The sequence below is a fragment of the Leptopilina boulardi genome, unplaced genomic scaffold, assembly GCF_019393585.1.
Source record: "Leptopilina boulardi isolate dan_hultmark-lab unplaced genomic scaffold, ZJU_Lbou_2.1 LbouV2_327, whole genome shotgun sequence".
NCBI lineage: Eukaryota > Metazoa > Arthropoda > Insecta > Hymenoptera > Figitidae > Leptopilina > Leptopilina boulardi.
Window position 1 is genome coordinate 3317244 of NW_026137893.1, and position 22012 is coordinate 3339255.

General features: G+C 33.7%; 1 protein-coding gene across 3 annotated transcripts in view; it reads right to left on the minus strand.

Moving 5' to 3' along the window:
- Positions 1 to 22012, minus strand: part of LOC127284870 (uncharacterized) — a 431539-nt gene that overhangs the window by 90943 nt on the left and 318584 nt on the right. For all 3 annotated transcript variants that reach the window (XM_051310567.1, XM_051310568.1, XM_051310569.1), the window contains one exon: positions 19955 to 20092. In XM_051310567.1, coding sequence (XP_051166524.1) covers positions 19955 to 20092 — 138 coding nt within the window. The remainder of the gene's footprint in view (positions 1 to 19954; positions 20093 to 22012) is intronic.

Genomic DNA, 22012 nt, shown 5'->3' on the forward strand with positions numbered 1-22012 from the left:
ATTTTTAACAGCCCGTCCTACCATTAAAAGCTTGCAACATTAGTTTAGTTGCGCCACTGGTTCAGCAGACTATTTCTCTTCTTCTGAAAGGATATAGTATATACATGAAGTGAAAGAGAAAGAGAGAGAGATGTGTGTGTCCGCTAACAAAGTCAACATACAAGTGCCACAGATGAAGCTTCCACGAGTACGTGAGTACGTACATAAACTAAATATATTCGAGCATATAGATATGGAAGTCGGTATAAAGCTCGCAAAATGTTGGCATAAATTTTATGAACCTCGAGCGAGAGTCAGGAAAATTGCCCGGACTCAGGGTAAACTAGTTTGAAGAGGAACCTAGAGAGAGGTAAGAGTAAGAGAGAGAGAGAGAGAGAGAGAGAGAGAGAGGCAACACGGGTAACCAAGATCCTGGAGAAATTTCCACCAAGATGGTCCTCCATTCCTTTTATGCACTCAAGTTTAAACGACATCGACAGTCAGCGATTCTTTACCATCCACCTCTCCTTTCTCTACCTTTCATCCCTCTACGTTTAACAATACCCTCGAAATTGTTTTTACGACGGATCTAAGATACAAGACCAGAAAATTGAAATAGCCTATTTACATAATGGAAATTTCATATTCTCGAATGTATTACGAAATATTTACTCGATAAAAATAAGAAAAGAAAAATGATAACCACACAGAAAAAAAGTGGTTCCTAAAAAAATGGTTTTAAAAAAAATATTTTTATTGTCCTACGAATGTTTTATCAAGAGGAAATTGTGACTGGAAGGAAGATGATTGGTGCGCCATCTGCCGGTAGCGTCAGATAAGTAGAAAACAATTTTCTTTCCTAATTGGAAATTATAGGGAATTTAATTTTTATATCTTTATGAAAAAAACTAAATTTGAAATTAATACCTTTAATGCTAAAAATAGTTAACGTTTGCTGAGGTTGCGTGTTTAGTGCGCCATCTATCGGTAGCGTCAGTTAATTACAAAACAATTTTTTTCATAATTAGAAAATATCAGGAGTTTTATTTAATATCTTTAGAGAAAAAAGTACATTTTGAATATAATTAGTTAATAATGTAGTTTACTTTTGATAGTATTGCATGTTTAGAGCGCCATCTGTCGGTAGCGTCACTTAACTACAAGAAAATATTTTAATAGTTGAAAAATTGCATTATTCTCACAAAAGAAATCGCTAAATTATAATAAACAAAAATTCACTTTCTCTTTCATAAGTTAAAAGTTATTATTAATTTATTTATTTACAATAAACTATAAAGTTTTTCATAACAAAAAATTGAATTTTTATACACAATATACATTTTTATTTTATATCCGTCAGTTGTAACACGAAACTAGAAAATATTCTCGTTAATTGGAAAATATCTGGTGCGCCATCTGTCGGTGGCGTCTATTAACTACAAAAGACTTTTTTTATGTAAACAGCATATTTAGATTGTTGCGTGACGTTAGTTAATTAAAGGACAAGATTTAAAATTAAAAACTTGCTTATTTCAGAAAAAATAAGGTTTGATAAACACACCATCTGTCGGTGGCGTCAGTTAACCAAAAAACAATTTCTCCTCAAGCAAAATTAACGTGACTCTTGTTGGTTATATTTTTTTATGAATAGTGTGAAAGATAATAGAGGAAAATTGAGTTGAAATGAGATACTTTTGATAGAGAAGAAATAGTACGAAACTTGGTTCGTTGATTCGGGAGAAACAAAACCAATATACGTTACGAGCGAACAGTAGATACCTATATATATATATGCTATAATGGCTACAATATTGTGACAAAAACATTCGATGATCGTCGCCCGAGATGGTTCTTTGCTTTTTATCGAACCTCTCTCTCGTGTATTAACGTTGGACGATCGTTAGGTTTGAAACTATTGCAGTTTTCAAAGTGTAACCACTCGCTTGTGTCCTGCATCATGACAAAGTGCGTTTCAACCACAGTGCAGTGATTTTTCACTCGCACACTCTCACTAACCGTAAACTGCCACCGCTTATTACTCGCCTACCATAGGGATTTCAGGCAATTTTACACCAACTGCACACCTATTCAAAATGCATATACTGTATACCATCTAAAAGCAAAATTGCATTTCTTTTTTTTTTTTTTTGAACAATGGCAAAAAAAGACATCGACAATTAAATACATTACATTGGATTAGTGTTTTTATTACAGAAAATTGTAAATAAATTTTCAAAAATAAAAAAAAGGGAAAGGAAAACAAAAAACCGCTATGATATCGTTGTCCAATAATACGGACGTCCAATGGAGAGAGCTCCTATGGTTAAAATCGCTTAAACTGCATCGCTAGATTTATCGAGGGATTTAAAAAGAGAGGTCAAAAAAAGAAGAAGAAGAACGCGGATATTTCCCTGGCTGGCGGCATTTCTTGTGCAGAGGGTGGATTTGGCTCTATCGAAAGAAAAAAGGGTAGGAGAGAGGAAAATGTGAGTTTGGCCTACCAATTTATAATATTTATCGTCGTTTGGCCGATAATGGAATTTAGCCGATGCTTCTGGCATCAGGAAATTTTTATGTTTCACTATAGAAAAAAAGTGAAATTTTTGTTCATTTAAATAAAATAAATTTTAGACAATTCTTCTTGGGTGAATTTCTTAGCTAATCAAATCAATAATTTGGTTAATTTATTTAAATATTAAGATTACGCAGGTAAAATATCTTCATATCTACCGAACCAAATTTTCTTGGGTGAATTTCTGAGCTAAAATCATCAACAGTTTAAAAAAAAAATAACAATCGGTTGGTTAACTTTACCTATCGAACTTTAGATAAATTTTCTTAGATAAACATCTGAGCTAATGTTTGAACTTTTTTTTTACTCATTGTTTAATTATTCGCTAGCTTTTTATTTGATAAAAAAAACATTTTAAATTCAGGACACATTTTTTTTTTTTTTTTTTGATCATCAACTTTGATATTCAGACGAATTTATATTTTACATCCCTTGCAAGGGGAACTGACTGCAAAAAAGTGACCATCTCATCTAACCAAAATCACGTCCGAGTCGTCCACTTGACTTGAGTACTGGAAAATTCAGACGCGCTGAGGTGGAAATTCAGAAAGGGATACGTGCGTCGCAGGTTTATGTGTGTACCTATATTTGCAAAAGAGAGTACACATACACATGTATTTATTGAAGTAAAGAGAAAGCCTTCGGATGTGAATTCCCACGCGAGTTTCGTAATGGGTTGAGCTTGTCGAAGGTTATAGACCGTGATCATAATAGCGAACCTGGACAATGTGTCTGGGAATCCCAATATCGATGCTCGTTAAAAATGATTATAGCAAAATAGACATAGCAACGTCGAAATTACTTTTGGCTGTCGCGTCGGCAACGATTGAGCCAATAGCCAGAACGGAAAGAAGTCAATTATATACATCACTGAACATTATTCCACGTTGATGCCAAACGGAAAACATGAATTCCAATATATAACCTCATTCGGAAAAAAAAGGAATTGTTAAAAGATTTATTTCTGTTGGATACAATATTTTCCTCTTGATCTATTTCAAATTGCCGTGTTTGCGCGCCATCTAGCGTTAGCGTCGGTGAACTATCAAAATAATATCTAGAATCTACGATAATTAAATTATATTGTTAATTGTTGCGTCTGAAGGGAGCGATATTGATGGCGCCACCTGGCGATGGCGTCACTGAAATACCAAAGTAACAATAGAGGAATTTAATTAATATTCAGATATTGAAGTCTCTTCTATGTCAAGAATTGTAAATATTTCTACGAATTATAAATCACTATGATTATCATATTATTATTATTATTTCAGGACAATAATACTGGAAGACAACATTGAAGGACTTGTATAGGGGAAGGAAACAGACAGCTAAGGTGGATTTCTCGATAACCCAAGTTATTAACTCATAAAGACCCGAGTTAGAGGTGGGGTTAGGAGGACGGAGCATCCCTCGCTATTATCGCAAATTTACATGCCAGAGCTCCTCCTCCTCCTCTTTCTCCTCCACCTGCCTCCTTTGCCAATAAAAGCTTTCGCCATAACGCATAATGGTTTAATTAAGAAGCTACCGTTCTCTAGCCTTAGACTTATTGTTCATCAAAAAAAAAAAATATCAATTCATCGCAAAATCCTTTCTAATGAATTAAAAACTTTAAAGGCCTTTATAAAATGAGCATTAGAATCAATAATAATAATAATAATGATTCGAATAATTTTTTATTTACAATATCTAAAATTTCCACATTAAACAGACATAACAACACAAAGAGAGATATTTCGATGGGACAAATTTTCCAATTTACGTCAATCTGCGCAAATAGCGATTGTTAATGAATTCTCTTATTCTAGATACGTAATTGCTAATCACGCGCATTTACAATTACATGCAAAACCCCTCTCTCCCCCCACCCTTTCACAATGAAGCCGGAGCTCATTATTGTGAAACCCAGCACCTGATCATTATCAGGACAATTAACTTCACTCTCGGAAAACGATAAAAATCTAATTGGATGCTTGATTGCTTTAATGCAATAATTATTTCAAATCGAAAATAGAAACAAAAAGAAATTGTGGAATAATTTTAACACTTGTAATTTAATTAATTTGATATGAAAATTAAAATATAATAAATTATACCTATATCTATATATTGATTTCATGAAATTTCTCAAGGGATCATGCAATAGTATATAGTGGAGAGAAGCAATGGCAACTTTGTCAAAAACCGACGAAATGTAAAATGGATTTAATTAATCTCAGCGCCTAATTGTGTCAAGACACGAGAGGAAGGTGTGGGTTTTGGAAGAGCCTAGATTTCCCGGGGATGTATTAATTTATGCCGCTAAATTATGCAAGACCTTGGATGAAGGTGAATGTTCCTCAATGCCTTCATGCCCTCGACCTTCTTATACCACTTCTTGATATCATCATCCTCTTAATTGCTCCAGTTGCGTTGGGAACGTCATCTTGTGTCACTTCACTACCCACGTTATCACTTCAACACTAGGTATATGTATATATAATTTATCTTATATCTTAATCCAAAGGAGGAAATTCGAGAATAATTTAATTTTTTAATTTTCAAAGCAGATATCAAGGATAATTCTACACTAAAGATTCAGAAGACTAATGTAATTCTAATTTTTGATTCATAATAATCAATTTACTTATTTGAAAAATAATATCACGAAAACGGTAAGTAAGTATTTATAGTAATTAGGTTAATTTTACCTACCGAAATCTTAGATAAGTATTTTTGGGTGAATTTCTGAGCTAATGAAATTAAGACCTTGTTTATTTATTTAGAAAAATAAGCTAATGCCTTCATTAGGATATCTTTACCTATCGAAGCATATTTGGGTGAATTTCTGAGATAATAAAATCAAGAATTCGTTTATTTATTTAAAAAGAAAGTTTATATTTTTACCTACCGAATCTAAAATAACTTTTCTTGGGTGAACTTCTGAGCTAACATAATCAAGAATTGAAAAAAAAAAATGAATATCAGTTATCTTTATCTACCGAACTTTAGATAACTTTTCTTGGGTGAATTTCCGAGCTAATGTAATTAAAAGTTTGCTTATTCATTTGAAAAATAATCTACCGCGACTGGATGAATTCTAATCATCATTTTGATAATTGCAATTGATTGCTTCCTTAGTTTAGTTCATTAGACGATGGATAAATGTTTTCTATAGATTTATTGGCGTCCAAGTAATTCTAATTATTAAACAATATAACTTAGTGCTATAGTTAATTGTGTAAAGTAGATCTAAAGAATGTATTAAGCGAAACGTCTTAGATTTCTTGTCGCAATATGACAGTGTGTGTGTGAGAGAGAGAGAGACTTGGATGTAACATCCTCTCTCGTAGGAATAACCCTCTTAGACCACCTCATCTCCTAGACCCGCGAGCTAATCCTTCGACAAAGGGCCATTGAGTATCGATCGCTTATATTCTCTTTGAGGCAATTCTATCTCTAGCCAGCACACGCTTCTAGCAAGAAGATAAGAGCTTAAGTTTACCCACATGGTTGAACGAATCGGATCACATACAGGTGTGTAAACCCCCTTAAGTGCCTTTCGCAATGTCCACCTGCGTCCATTGCAAATGCTTATCGTTTGCCATATCTCTTGGAAAATAGAACTATCTACACATTTGCCATAAGAATATAATTTTTCACGATTATTAATAAAGATTCAGTTTCTATTAAAGGTTTATTAGCGATGATTTTGTAATTTAATTTTTGCTTATTGTCAGTTAAAAATAAAATCAAAAAAAAAGGAAACGGAAACAATGTTTTTTTGTTTTATACGTCTTATTTGCAACATTTATGTGAAAGTAGACGAGACTAAAAGCAGAAAAGAAGTTGGTGTGCGGTACTTTTGTGTCTCGCGTATCTCTAGAATGAAGAGGATGACACTTCTGCATTTGGCGCGAAAAGCCGTTAGCATTGGAATGGCCCTACTTCAACAGGAGTGGCGCGTCTATTGTCGGATCAGCCATTCCAGCAAGTACCATTGGTTTCCAAGCACCGTCCCGAGAAAGAACACACAAACACATTCAAATCCAATTTTACGTTGAGGAGAATATTTTCTTTTTTTTTTAGTGCAATATGCAATGCAAACTGATTTCAATTGTACCAAAATAATATTCAGTACCTATTAAAATTGATCGCATATTCTTTTTTTTTACAAATTGGAAAAGAAAAATATTTCGTTTACTATTTTTCAAACAAATATCTCGATATAAAAGAAAAAGAATTTTAAAAATCATATCTCAATAAAAGAAGTAATATTTTTTTTAAAGAAAAATGGTTTTTATCAAAAAATGACAAGGACATAGATTTTTGCATATGCTATTAAAAGATAAGAATCTTAGAATGAAATGATATATAAACTGTTCTTGTCAATGTAAATCTTTTTCTCAACGAACACGAGTGAAATTGGTGAGAGAGAAAGAAAGAGAATGAGAAGGAGGAAGAAGCCAGTAATGGTAGTTCGCATTTCGTACTTTGTGTCGTAAACGCGGAAGATAAAACAATAAAATTATGGATCGGAGCCAACTAAGGCAACGCGTGCTACTATTCCTTTCCCGTCGTCTCTTTTTCGTCTGTATTTTATAGCATATAATTTTGGGAAGCACGCCAAAAAATAAAGAATTAACGAGTCGCTTTTGCCTGCCCAACTTGTCGACATTGTTCGTCTCTATGATTGACTTGAATTACTTTGTTAGAAAAAAAAAAAAAAAATGTTTTTATGAAATAAATAATCACGCGCTGAATGCAGTGAAAATTTCTTGGGTGAATTTCTGAGCTAAAATCGTTAAGAAATTAAAAATAAATAAATGCGATCTTTACCTATGGAAATTTAGAAAAAAATATTCTTGGGTGAATTTCTGAGCAATGCGTCATTAAGAAATAAATAAATAAACGCGAACTATAGATAAGTTTTCTTGGGTGAATTTCTGAGCTACATAATTATAATCAAAAATTTACTTGTTCATTTGAAAACTAATCAATGTCTTTAAAAACTACTACAATAATAGTAATAATTATTATAATTTTTTTTCAACTTTCAACTAAACATGAATTTTCCTATCGTTGACAATTTATTTTTCTTAAAATAAAATTCTTTCGAAGTTGCTTTTTTTGATGCATTGTAAAAGAAGAAGAAAAAAATAATAAAAAAACCAGGTAAACTAAGATCGATAGGAATTTCACAACTGTGACGATTGGTGCGAGAAATAAGTTGAAAAGCCAGAGATTTGCGCACAAGGGTATTAAAGTTTTGAATGGAAAAACAGAAGTCACGAGTTGGACATTTGAAAGGTATCCTTAGTGTGAACAAGACTAAAAGTTGTGTGGAAAACTCTCTTGTGTGTGACCTAACAGACATTCGCATGCGGGCTTTATACTTGAAAGTTTTGTGAACGAAAAAAAAAAAAAAAAATTTTTTTTTCTGAGTTACCAGAGAAAAGAGATGAACGTGGAGAATTTAATTTTGCGCATTCCTAAAGAAAGAATCTCACGTATTTCTTTTTTTTTTCTCCTTTCTCCATCCAAAAATAAACACAATTGGTTGTGGAATTATTTTAAAGTTTAGAACAAAAGTCAAACTAATAATAAATTGGTTATGTTACAAACAAGAATTTAATTGTTGGAAATAAAGTATTTTTATTTAAACAGAAAAATTTTCTTTTTTTCGTATATATATGTGAAATGTTTATTTCAATACTTTATTTCATTAAAAGGAAAATTTTCCATTTTTTCTAAAGAGATATCTATAGTTTTTTGTATGAAGAGCAAATATATGTAAAAAGTCGGAATATCAAAGGATATATAGAGAGAAAAGAGAAAAAATGATTTCTAAAAATATGAGTGAAGAAGAGAGTTGCAAACGTGCAGGTTGAATTTAGAAAAGGGGTGGGTAGTAGTAGGGTGTGTGTTTACTCAGGAACGTGGTGGAAGGTAATTGAGTCGCACGAATTGCGGAGAATTGATTACGGTCGGTGTGCTCCCGCTGTCTGTGCAAATCTTTGTGACATTTTCATTAACCAGCAACGAGGACATGGAAAGAAAAAAATATTAAAAAAAAAAAATAGAAAAGAAAGTGAGGTTGCACGCGGAATAATTAAGTGTCCTATGAGTGTGCCTCTACGGTTCCAAATATTTGCCGAGTGTTTTTTTCACCCTCACTTTTCTAGATTTTCTTCATATATATATATAATGATTCAATGAATAATTTCTTCTACTTCTGATGTAAGAAATATTTTTTTTTTTGACTAGAATTATAACGAAAAATAGGATGAAATAATTTAATTTATAATTATTTTCGGTGGAATTCTAATTTTGTGTTAGTAATAATTAATTCTAATGATACCTGACGTTCTGAAAGTTGTTTAAATTCTACAATTACATATTGTTGATTATTTTTGTTGGAAATCAAAATGATTTCAAGCAGATTATTTTTAATGCAATGTAAAATATTTATTAATCAAAAGAAAATACAATAGTTGAGGAACGCAGTCCTCTCGCTGAAGGTTCGTAGACAACTAACTGATTTCGAGTTTTGGCAATAGCCTATACCATACCTAGGTACACACAGACGCATACCCACACTATTACAGAGAGGTGTGAGTACCTAAGTGCAATTAAATTAAGGACTAAGGACAGTAACCGTCGAAGTAAAAGCTGAGCAGATGCTGACCAGATTTATCAATAAACTAACATCCAAAATACTGAAGAAAAACCCAGGACCCTTTAAGTCCATAGTACAATATACATTTATATCCTAGGGAAACTAACCCAGGTCAGGAACACTAAAATTAAATAAGCTATTTCAACAACAACGCTACGTTGGAAATTCAACAATTTTTGCCTTCCTTCCTATATATTTGGAAAGATTCCTTTTAAGTGCTCCTTGATGATTACAACGGAAACCCTATAGAATTTCGCTGGAAATAATGACTGAATCTTTAGGGAGCTTTTCGATTTTTGTTGCGACGAGGAAAAAAAAATCCTTTTTCGTATTCGACAAATTCTTCGAATAATTTCCACAGTAAACATTGGAATTCTGATGAAATCGTTAGAATGCCCATCTCAGTTTTACGATGGTTTATCAAACATATATGAAAAAAACAAAACGGAATTCTTTTTTAGAATTTCGAACATTAGGTAAATATTTAATGGTGAATTTCTGAGCTAATGTAATTAAGAATTCTTTCTTCATTCAATACCAAAGGAATATTAATGGAAGAAAAAAACATATAATTTTTAATGAGTCAATTTGTCTTAACATAGTTTTAGCGCAAACAACATGTAATTGTCTCAAACAATTCGCTTTCCTTTGATTCCTCGTTTCTCTACCTCGTTTACACCGAAATCGATAAAGTCTAGTTTATATGGGGTTCTCTTCCTCTCTCTCTCTTCTATATAACGTAAACAGCGCAGAACGTTCACCATGAGGACACGCAGACTGGTTGTCGAGGGAAGTAAAAGAGGAACACAGAAATGGGAGGTGATGAGGGTTTAGTGGCGGCAAGAGGATGGGATGGAGGACGCGTGGCGCAGTAGAGGAGGAGGAACGATGCTACAACCTCGTTGGCTCTAATGCGGGCTATTCAGCTTCCACAATGCACTAGTAATACGATTTCACCCAACCAACCCTAAAACCCCTTTCTCCCATCGAACCATCGTTCTTCGGTTCCCTCTCACAACCCAACTTTGATACACGTGCGCAATACGAATTCACGTATATGGCCTCTCTCTGCAAAAGTCCCCACGAGAGTCGCTCATCGTTAGAGAAGAGGATGGATAGAAGTCGAAATGTCATTTCACAAGGACCTATCTTCCTTTGTGTTTTCTTCTACTTCAACACTCAAAGGGACATTACTTTTTTCCTTTTTCTTTATAGTTAACAGAAATAAAATCATTCCTTTAAAAAGAAGTTGACAATTTTTTAATTCCCCCTCCCAAAGATGCAAAAAAGAACAGATAGGAAAAAAAACGGTACGGACATAAAATTCAAAATGTTATTTCCCTTTTTTGAAATTTGATAGAAGTAGTCGACTATTTGTAAACTCAATTTTTTTCGATGCCTTTGTATATATGTGTGTGTGTGACAATAGCTGTTGACGAGGAGCAGGCGTGCAGTTACCTCCCATTTTTCCAAGCGTGTGTTGGAAATTTAATCCACGGACGTCGTATAACGTTCGAAATGGCGCTTACCGATTAGAACGGAAGGGCGAAAATGACCGAATAAAAATGTCCGAGTGGCAATTTGGAATAGCGCAGTTTTCCGTAGAGTATTACCCAATGCGGTTCCTCAACAGTTTACAGATATATACATATATATATATATATATATATATTCTACATCGTACCCGAGCCTATTGTTGAGGATAAGGAGACGTCTATATCCCATTCACGGAATGGTACCAAGTTAACTCAGATAACGTATTTCCAGAGAATACCACCTAACCTTATAATGTCGACTTTCAGTCCTCGTAAAAATGCTTCTTATCCTCAAGTTAACAGACCATTTTTACTTGAATTTCCCACTTGGGTTATGTTTCCAAAACATTTTATGGGGAAATTCTTTAAATTTATCTATTCAAGACTTGAACTTTCATATTTTATTTATTTTGTTATTATTTTATTTTGTTAAAATTTTCTTGGGTTAATTTCTTAACTAAAACAATTAATAATTTTTCTTTTTTTATATTTATAGTAAAACTACAGCAATTGGAATTAATTCTAATTGGTGCTTGGCGAAATAATTCATCATTCTACGTATTATCTTCGATAACTTTTCTTGGGTGAATTTATGAGCTATACTTTAATCAAGAATTTGTTTATTTATTTAAAAAGTAAGTTAACGCGTTCGATAGAAAATCTTAACCTATCGAACCAAATTTTCTTGGGTGAATTTCTGAGCTATATAATGTAATCAATTTGCTTATTTTGTAATGATAGTTAGAAATCGGCCGGTAAATATTTGTACTAAATATTATCGCGCGTCGATAAATATGTTACCGACCGCGGAGCACAAAGACGTAGTACCCGATTTTGCCGCGCGGCCCGCATCGCCAAAACTCACTCACGTGCGCCCAGCCTACCGATCGGCTATATAAGCTGCGCTCTTGCTGAGGACCGTCACTCTCGTGCTACATGGACTCCGGGTGGGTCTTACCCACCTGACTAGGAGTTTTACTCCGAAAATCTTTGTAGAGAGTTTTACTCTCGTTCGTCGGGTTTTACCCATCGAACATCATATCGGTTTTATGTGTAAATAGTGTATAGTAACGAATTGTAAAGTAATGTATCGCGATGTAAAGTAACGTAATGTATAGTAAAGAATTGTAAAGTAACGTATCAAGAGGTAAAGTAACGTAACAAATATATAGTAAAGAAATATTGTATTCCCGCAATTTAAAGTAAATTTTCCGTTTTATTGCCGTTTGTAGATATATACTTAAGAGTTTTACTCTTCGTATAATTAGGAACACGAGTTTTACTCGTGGTTCACTAGAATATCGCGGATATCGGCTGAATTTCTGACCTAATGTAATCAAAAACTAAAGAAATGAATCCTAATATCATATTTAGTTGACATCCATAAAAAAATAATTGATCATAATAAATAAAATAAACTCCCTAGAAATAGAAATACAACCCTCTGGCTTATATATAGTTCAATACTGAATATTTTCTGCGATACAACATAAAAATTGTAGTACTTCATTACAAAAGATAAGTAATCCTCTTAGTGTTTATTATTTTCTAGAAAGCAATTTCTTAGCCTCGGGGATCGCTTACCTAAGACAGTCAACAGGTAGTCGTTTATAATTGAAACTATAACCAAGAAAGTCGGATCAAGTGAAAACTATTTTTGTTCATTCTGTCTAAACTTGTGTCCTTGTGTCAATAGGTTTCGTTCTAAAGAAAATAAACTAAAAAAAAAAATCTCATCGTAATCATCATATCAGAATATGACACTGAAAGGGAGTAGCATAAACGATTTTTCTAAAGAGGAACTTAAAAATATGGGACTCGTGCAGGAAAAGGGATATTGCATTCTCGAGTCGAAGCAATTACCGGACGGTTCACGGTATCGACCTCCTTCCTGTTCCACCCTTTAAACAAGGAGAGAATCCTTGGTGTGAGTGAGATGATAAGAGAAACTCTTTTTCTGTTTCTCTCTCTCTCCCCTTCCCCCTTCGCTTTAGGGGGGAGAGAGAACATTTACTCGAGGGCAAAGAGAAAGAGATGAAACTAGGAAAGGAGCAGAGGCTTAGCAAAGAGCTCCGGTGTTCCTTCCTTTTCGTTTCTTTATTCTGCACGACGACCTCATCTTGGCCTTTGTCGCAAGCTCCTCGTCTTTACTGCGTGCCACCTCTCAAACCTCCTTTTCTTCCACCCCCACGTTCTTGTTACTATACCACTTGCTTCACCCCCAACCGCTGGGATTTACTCCGCTTTTCTTTAACGACTCTGAAGTATCAATCGTTCCACGGATAAGAAAGCATTCCCTTTTCTCTTTGTCTTTCCACCTATTTGGACTGCTCCCGGCATTCATAAAATGATGGATAAAAAGAGTCTTAGCAGTGTCAAATTTAGAGAAAGATAGGTTTTTTTTCCAAACACAAATCCCATCATTCATTTGGAAATTATTTTTAGAAATTAGTTCAATGACGCTACAGACAGGTGGCGCGCTTTATTTCAAATTTGTTTGCCTCTTATTTCTTATCTTTCACAAATATCACCTTTTCAACGAATGATACAAGACTGGACCAATCAAAGGAGCTCTTTTTGACATTGATTAACATCGAAGCCACACCGCCCCCCCCCCCCCGTCTCCCTAACTCTCCAATCCATCCATTCCCGTCATTCATCGACCAGAATCGAACTACAAGTAATAACTGGGAAAGTTCTGTGGCTTCAGAGGAAACTCTTTGTCTGCATATTTCCTAATGAAACTTTAATTAGTCGATGAGAAAAAGAGGGGCGGATATGAATTTCGTGTAACAAAGATATAACAACAATGGGAATTAAATGACTCATTCTCATGGAAACAAATGAAATAGAGCTGCAGGAGTTAGTTTCCAAAGTTCGTTGAAATTGAAAGCAAACAATTTACATATAAAATAATTTAAAAATTAATTTTTTATTGATATTTTGTTTTAGCTATTTAATATTTTTGATTTTAATGGCAAATGGTTCGTTGAACACGAAATAGCGTGGGTTCAGAATTCACACGAATAGAGAAGAAGAAGAGGAAGGGTTGGGAGAAGTATATCGACGATATCTTGCGGCGCAGAAACCAAATTGCGCGTTCCTGAAAGGAAGTAATATCAAGCTTCTCACACCTTCTCCTCCTCCTCCTCTTTAATTCCATCCCCTTTTAGCAGCAGCTCAAGGTCGACATTGTGGAACAAGAAAATATAACCTTCATATTTCCTTCCTTTATGTCTTTAATTAAAATACTTAATTTCATTGGAATGAGTCAATTATTGTAATAATAAAATTTTTTTTTCACTAAAAACTCACAAGAAATTAAATTATTTTCAAAAGATGTTGAATATGTAAAATGAAGAATATATATCAAAGGGAGAGGAAAAATATCTTATTCCAGAATTTCCGTCTCCCGAGTTGGGTGGTCTAAGTAACTTTCTAATGTATAGAGTAACCGAGAAAGATGTACGGTTCTCTTGGGAAATAGAGAAGGAGTAGTACCTCTCTCACTCTCTCTCTCTCTCTCGCTCTCTCTGTCTGCAAACTAAAGTTCGAGAGCATTGTGTGTGTGTGTGTGTCCGAAAAAGACAGTGGAGAAAAAGATTCCCCATTTTTCAGGCGGAACGAAGTGGTTGCCAAGTGGAAAAAAACGAGTCTAGGAATTCGATTGACTTTAAGCCCAATTCCCGGAAAGAGAATTAAGAAGGAAGATGAAAAAACTTTTCTTCTTCTTGGAGGATTCGAATTGTTTTTTTTTTAACGTTGGGAGATAAATTTTTTTACTAAGTAGTTCAAGGACGCTACCACCAGGTGGCGCGCAGTAAGTATATAAAAAGGATTACATTATTGTGAGGTAGAATTTTTGTTAATTTTACAATTCATAATGAATGAGAAGGGTTTGAAAAATACTTTTACAGTTCTTGGATTAACACATAAAAATTATGTTTACTAGCAAAAAACAAACGAAGACCGATCAAACCAAATAAATAAAAATTTGTCGGTAAAGAGTTACCTAGCAAACCTGAATTTTTCTTAGGTGAATTTCTGAGCTAATATAATCAAGAATTTGCTTACTTGTTTTAAAATTAAGTCAACCTGTTCTTTATATCTTTACCTACTGAACCTAAAACAATTTTTCTTGGGTGATTTTCTGAGCTAATATAATTAAGAATTTGCTTATTTATAAGATAACGCAAAGTCATAGCTTAACTTTACCTACCGAACCTTAGATAACTGTTTTTTGGGTGAATTTCTGTGTTACTGTAATCAATAATTTGTTTATTTATTTTAAAAAAGTAAGCTAATGCGTTCGGTAGGTTATCTTTACCTATCTAACCTAAAATAATTCTTGGGTGAATTTCTAAGCTAACGTAATCGACGATTTTGTATTTTATTTGATCTGTAGGTTATCTTTACTTACCGAACCTAAAATAACTTTTCTTGGGTGAATTTCTGAGCTAATGTAATCAATAACTGAGGGAATGAATCCTAATATCATCTTTAGTTGGTATCAATAAAAAATAATTCATAAAACTTCTTAGAAATTGAAATACAATTCTCTCGCTTATATAAATTAAATACTAAAAATTTTCTTTAAAATACAGCATAAAAATTGAAGTACTTTATTATTCATTATAATTTGTTTTCTATTAATTAAAATTATTATAAAGGATTACATTATATTTCAATCGAAAAAAAGTGATAATTAACTTAAATACAGAGAATTTTTTTTGAAAATTGAAACTAAAATTAAATCCGATTAATTAGTGGTTAGACTGTAACTTTTTTTCTCTATGAAAATTATGAAATTCTGTTCCACATATACTACCCTTTTGTGGATCTATCATTCTCGTAGTGATATTCTACATGAAATTTAATCAGTCTCAAATAGAATGCAGAGAGAGAGAGAGGGGGGGGGATAAAAGAAGATTTGAGATCTCGAGGAAAGAGAGCTGTTATAGGGATATGGCTAAAGCATGCAAAAGTTGAAAAGAGCAAAATGTAGTTGGCACATATATATATCTAAGCATTGAAGCACCACCGCTGGTGCGCATGAATTACTCAAAGAAAGACAAATGGCTAGCCTCATAAACGTGGATATATTCTCTGGTAGCATACATGTTCATCATTTTTTTTTGTGGTCTTCGTGTACTAAAACTCGTTCTTAAATGTCAGATTATTCATTTCAGCACTCACTATATCTTTGAAATAATGCTATACTAAAATACTATTTGAATATAGATAATATTTCCTAATTGTTTTTTTTTCTAAAAAAAATTTTCTTTTCTTTTGCATCGAAAATACAGTCTACTCGCGATAAGACGAAGTCGAAGGGAGACAAAAAAAAACTTCCGAGTTATCGAAAAATTTGAGTTATCGTTTCGGGTAGTACGTGCAAAAAATTGAAACACTTTTTATTTGTTTGGAAATGATTAAATATGTATTTAATATTTTAACATTAGGTTACAATTTTATTGTTGAAAATTAAACTGGTTTACAAAAGTATTTCGTCAGAGTTGTCTGTTTTTTTTTTTTTTTTGATTTGATGAGGTTTTTGCAACAAAATTTTCAATTGTATATAGGGCTGAAAAAATCTCATCAGGAACATTCTGTTGCTCTTGGGCGTATTTTTGTAGCCCTAAAAAATAATTATTCGCTTGTATTGCCGTTGTAGGTGTACATATCTTTTTTTCGTTTAACACCCGATTCAACTTCCTTAATAATTTTTAATTTCTCGGTAATGCTGAGAGATTTTAATTTTCTTTTACTTTTCATATTGATAGTTCAAATAGACTGACTGTACTGAAGGAAAGTTGAGGAAAACAGTTGTACTCGAGGAATATACAAAGGACTTATTATTAATTAAATTGCTATAAAGCGTGACTCATATAAAACTGTTTATTTACTATGAAAGGATAAAATCTTTTAGTGTTTATTTTACTAGAATGTTAATTAATTTATTAAAGATAAACTCACAAATTTTGATTATTATAATATGAAGTCTATTTGCGATGCTTTAGCTGTGAGTAATTCTCAGAATTGGTCAGTGTTTTCCGAGAAACTACGGGGAAATTCGAGAATTGAAAAGAGGCTTGTGCCGTTGAATGAGTGTGATGAATGGCATTGGGGGTCGTCGGGGTGTGTGGAGATTTTTGATAATAAAAGTGGGATTCCTGGTCTTCTCTGTCATATAGCTCCTAGGACTTGAAAAGGGCCTAATCACGCCACGCACAAGTGTATCGCCGATAGCACATTGGTAACTTATATTCTTGAAATTTAGATTATTGAATTGTAAAGTGTTTAAATTTATTTATATTCAGAATTGTAGTGTTTTATTATTATTTAAAGGGTGTGGCGGTTTTTTATGCAATGGTGGGTGATCATATTTAAATTGGAGAAGAGACGTGAGATAGAAAAGTCCAGGAATCATCGATAGTTCGCAAGGTCACTTGGTCCAGGAATTCAGGATAATTTGGTCCGCAATTCCAAGCAGATTTTGAGGAAATTAATCTTTTGATATTTGGAAAGTTCCCGTTGCACACTGACGATCCTCATTTGCCGATTCGTTGGGTATTGGTTACAGACACCGTTATCTGATGTCGCCATTCTTCTCACCAAGTTTTCAATTTGTTTATTGTTACTGTCTATTTGTTTCATTGAAATCCATTTCCTTCTATAATTGTTCGACATATTTTGGGAATTGCATAATTCCCGTTCATATTTTTACATCTAGCAATTGTTCTTTTATTTTGTGTGTGTGTATTTAATATTTATGTGTATGAAAAGGTTACGAGAGATGTCTCTAAATTTCTAGTTTGAACAGAATTGTCGATGACGTAAACAAAGTAATTTTATAATTATCTTCATTGACTTTAAATATATATTGATTGAATTATTATTTAATATATTATTTTGCACCTTTAAAATATCTTAATTAATTTGTATAGGCTTAACCTGGTATTATTTGGAATTAAATTTATGTTTCTATTCTCCAAGTAATTTCAATTTGAAGTCATTAACTGAATTTTATATATAAATAAATAAATATTGTTACAACTATAAATATAATTAACAGAAATTCGACTTATCGAGATGTTATTCGACACTTGGGGTCGGCTTAAAACTTTCGACTTATCGAAAAATTTAAGTTATCGAAAAAAATTAACACACAATGCATATAGGATATGGACGGGACCCAAGAGTTACTTCGAATTATCGAAAAATTTGAGTTATCACGCTTTATCTTATCGAGAGTAGACTGTATTATTTTTATCTAAAAGTTCGACTACTTTTTCTTTTTTACATTCTCATAATTCATGGGGGAAATAAATTTTAGATCAATTTTAGTTAACTATCAGTTTTCGTATTTTTGTTGTCGTCACATTTTCCCTGAGAAATTCGACACTCGAAATATTATGAGAGGGCAGTTCAAGAGAGTCGCGCAAAATTGTCGATTTCACCTCTCTCTCTCTCTCTCTCTCGCCACACAATATGAAAGTAATTTTCGCTCACAAGAAAAGCGAATAGATATAGCATACAACCCATGTTGGCCGGCAATTTGGTCGTCATTGCTGTAATATATCAGCGACAATATACAATATATGCACAGAGATATATCCAAGAGGGTTCTGGATTTTCACGGGGGTCGAATCGTTATTTGCACGAGGTTGAAATGAGTAGGAGAATGAGGAGGAGGGAAATTTTGTTAGTAGTGGTGAATCGGCCGTACCGTAAATATTCGAGTTATGGGACGTAGGGTTACCCATAGCACGCGGTAAAATGTCGGTACTTGGCGTAAGCGAAGCTACAGATGTGTATATAAAGCATGGTGAGAGGTGTGGGAATAGATTTCCGCGCGGTAGCTGCAGATATTCCCATAAAAACTTACGGGCGGCTATTCGCGCGGCACTAGGGGGTCACGCAACGTAAAAGTGAAAAGACCTTGGAATATGCGATCCACACCAGAAACTGAAGGAAAGATAAGGTGGTTTCAGATTGGAAGAAACTTGTGAATTTTTCAAATTTACTGCGTCTTACACACTTTTTATGTCTTTTTTGTTAAAAGTTATAAAAAGCTCATTGGTGCGATAATAAATTAAAGATGTGAATTTTACGTTTATAATGGCGCCACGTAGCGGAGGCGTCGGTGAACTAAACTCAACCTTCCTTAAGTGAATTTCTGAGCTTATAATTAATTATTTATGAAACAAAACCATGTAATAAATGGAATTAGAAATCAGTGAGTTTTACTGGCGCCACGTAGCGGACGCATCGGTGAACTAATCACAGTTGATCAAAAGGCACCTTTATATTTGTTGAATTAAAAAATAATTTTTTAAAATAATAAAGGTTAAAAGAACCTGAAATAGCACACATTAGCCTTGCGAGTAACAATATATTACTACTTTAGATCGTAAAACCTCGCGAATACATTCACGTCAGCAAAAATGATTTCATCTTTCGAGCAAACATGTTTGTATGAACTAGTTACGTCAATTTTACTGCGGCTCTGGTAAATTCTAAGTGTGTGTATGTACCAAGCTAATAAATAACTTCAACTTCCTAAAGGCAAAAAAAAAAATTATATATTTTTTTAGTCTCCATGGTTTACATCGACAAATTCAACACTTTGTAGAAAATAGGATTGCTCCACGTTTCGTAGATGCAAATCATCTCTCGCAATTTATTCATAGCCAGAAGCCGAAATTCATGGCTGGTGGCGAACTCGTTCCTCGTTTGAAATTATTATAACTAAGTTAAACTTAGTCGGCGCCAAATCGACTAGCGTTCACAGTCAGTCAACGTTTTGACGAGGAAAAGAGAGAGAGAGAGGTGAGGTCATAGTGGTAGTAGTTTGACTTGTAATAAATTTTCAAACACGGGTCGAAGAGGAACCAAAACTGCCAAAACTATTCGAATGCTTGTAGAAGAAGTTGGCATTCCTGTTGGTAATATCATCTTTGGAAGGATAGAGATAGGGAAGGAGAATGAAAAGGGAATGGGAAGTGGTTGGAATGCGTTTGGCTTGGTTTGCTTTTAACATTGTGCCAAGGGTGTATGTGTATACCGCAAAGAATGGTGAAACCATCAAGATTACCAACGGCCACGTCAATTGAAGATGAATTTTTTTTTTTATAAATTACCATCTCATTTGAATGAGGAAATTTAATTTGGGTATTAAGAAAAAAAAATTCTTTTTCTACTTACCAGTATCGTTGTCACCCGGCACACCAAGACTGTCGCTATTGTCATTGATAAAGGCCTCCGCCGTTGATGTGAATGTTTGAGGCGAGAGTGTAAGATCCGGTCCACTCTCACTATCGAATAATTCTAAATTTCCGTTTCCTGAAACAAAAAAAAAATGGTAATTTTTAATTTCTTGTTTCACTGTTATCAAAAGGCAGACATCTGGTGGTGGCGTCTGTGAACTAAACCCCAAAAGGCGGGAAATTTAAAAATAGAATTACTAAATCAAGAAAAGAAGTAAATTAAAAGTTTTAAATAACCTGCCATCTTGCGGTGGCGTCTATGAACTAAGTGAAAAAAGGCGCGAAATTTAAAAAAAAGAAATACATACACAAAATCGTATTTAAAAAAAAACTCTTTTATAATTAAATTAAAGTAGAAAAAAGAGGAGCAATTTAAATTTTTAAAAATGATAATTAGGAAAAGCCTAATAATAACCAGGCTAATAATAATGGAATGGAATATAACCAACGTCTCTATATATATGTGTGGTTTGCGTTGTTCGTTTTGGGCCATTTACAAGCCAGATGAGTATATAGGGGCCGTTTACGCACTCGCGCACGTGAGTGTGTATATACCAGCAGCAATTTCTGATGCAGGACGGAAAGCTTCCAACCCTGCCCGAGCATTAACGATGGTACAATATGCATGGATAGAGCTCGTTCGAATCAACGCAGTCCCTTAGCCTACCACTTCTGTGTCCGTAAGCGTACAGATACAAGCATTAATTCAAAATGCTGGTATGCGTCTCCGCTGCGGATTAATATATTCCAGAATATCCGTGCAAGCGCTAATGCCAGTGCGGTAGTGCCATCACCGTTAGGTTAGTTAAATATGGAAATTCGCCCAAGCCCCACACACTACTCGGCTACAAAGGGCACTTCAACTCTAGTTCGAGGTTTCCATAAAAAAAAAAAAAAAAAAAAAAAATTTCTAAAAGTAAGCCACAAAAAAAAAATTATTCTACCCCTCTCACTTGCAAATTTTGTCACGCTCTAAATAATACTTACTCTCTGCCTACATAATTAAATTTTTTTAAATTTGCCGTTACATTAAAAAAAAACAAAAATTTTCAATCTCATTATAGAGTAATCAATACTCCTGTACGGAATTCATTAACCTAGACAAAAAGAGACTATCGTTTTATCAAAAAGTGATTTAAGAAATATGAGAATGAGAGAGAAAGTGTTAGGAGGGTGATTCTGAAAAAAGAATAATTCTCAACTCAAAGGTCGTTAAAAAAAAAGAAGTTCAACTTTCATAATAAAATTATAAAAAAAGTCAAATATTTACAAAACTTTTGTTCTCGTTTACGGTCCATGGAAAAGATGTCCTTGAGAATACTCTCCATCAGTGATAACAAGTTCCAACCTCATTTACCTGCACTTTTCTCTCACCTTTGATATATTTTTTTTTTCTTTTTTTATTTCCTTTTTATGAAATAAAAATCAAGAACTAGAAGAGCTCACTTATCTATGCGATTGGCGTTCGAACGATCCATCTCACAGTGTTTCAATTCAAAGGATGGCTATGGGTTCGACGTGACACAAAAGCCCATAGAAATAACCCATAACGAGGGTTGGATGCTTCCATCCTTCCCACTCCACCCCTTTAAAAGCCGGAACTAAACTTTGAGTGTCGCGCATAACGTTGTCCCTTTTGCTCCATGATGGCCGGCAGTAAATTCTCCAACGACAGAAATAATATTTTTTTTTATGAAAACGATTTTTTTTTAAAATTTAATATTTATTCAAAAAGATTATAATTACGTATTTAATGTCTTGGCGAAAAGTAGCACCACCTGGCGGAGGCGTGGGGTAACTAAGTGGCGCCATCTAGCGAACGCGTCCAGAAAATTTCTAACTTCAGTACTAAAAATTGTATTAAAAATTACATTTTAATTAAATCGTCTATATTTAGAAAAAAATGTTTTAATTAAATTCTTTTTGTAATTAATATCGAAATCCAAATTAATAGTCTAGAGGATTCAGTTAGTGGGACGCGAGGATGGCTGATTCA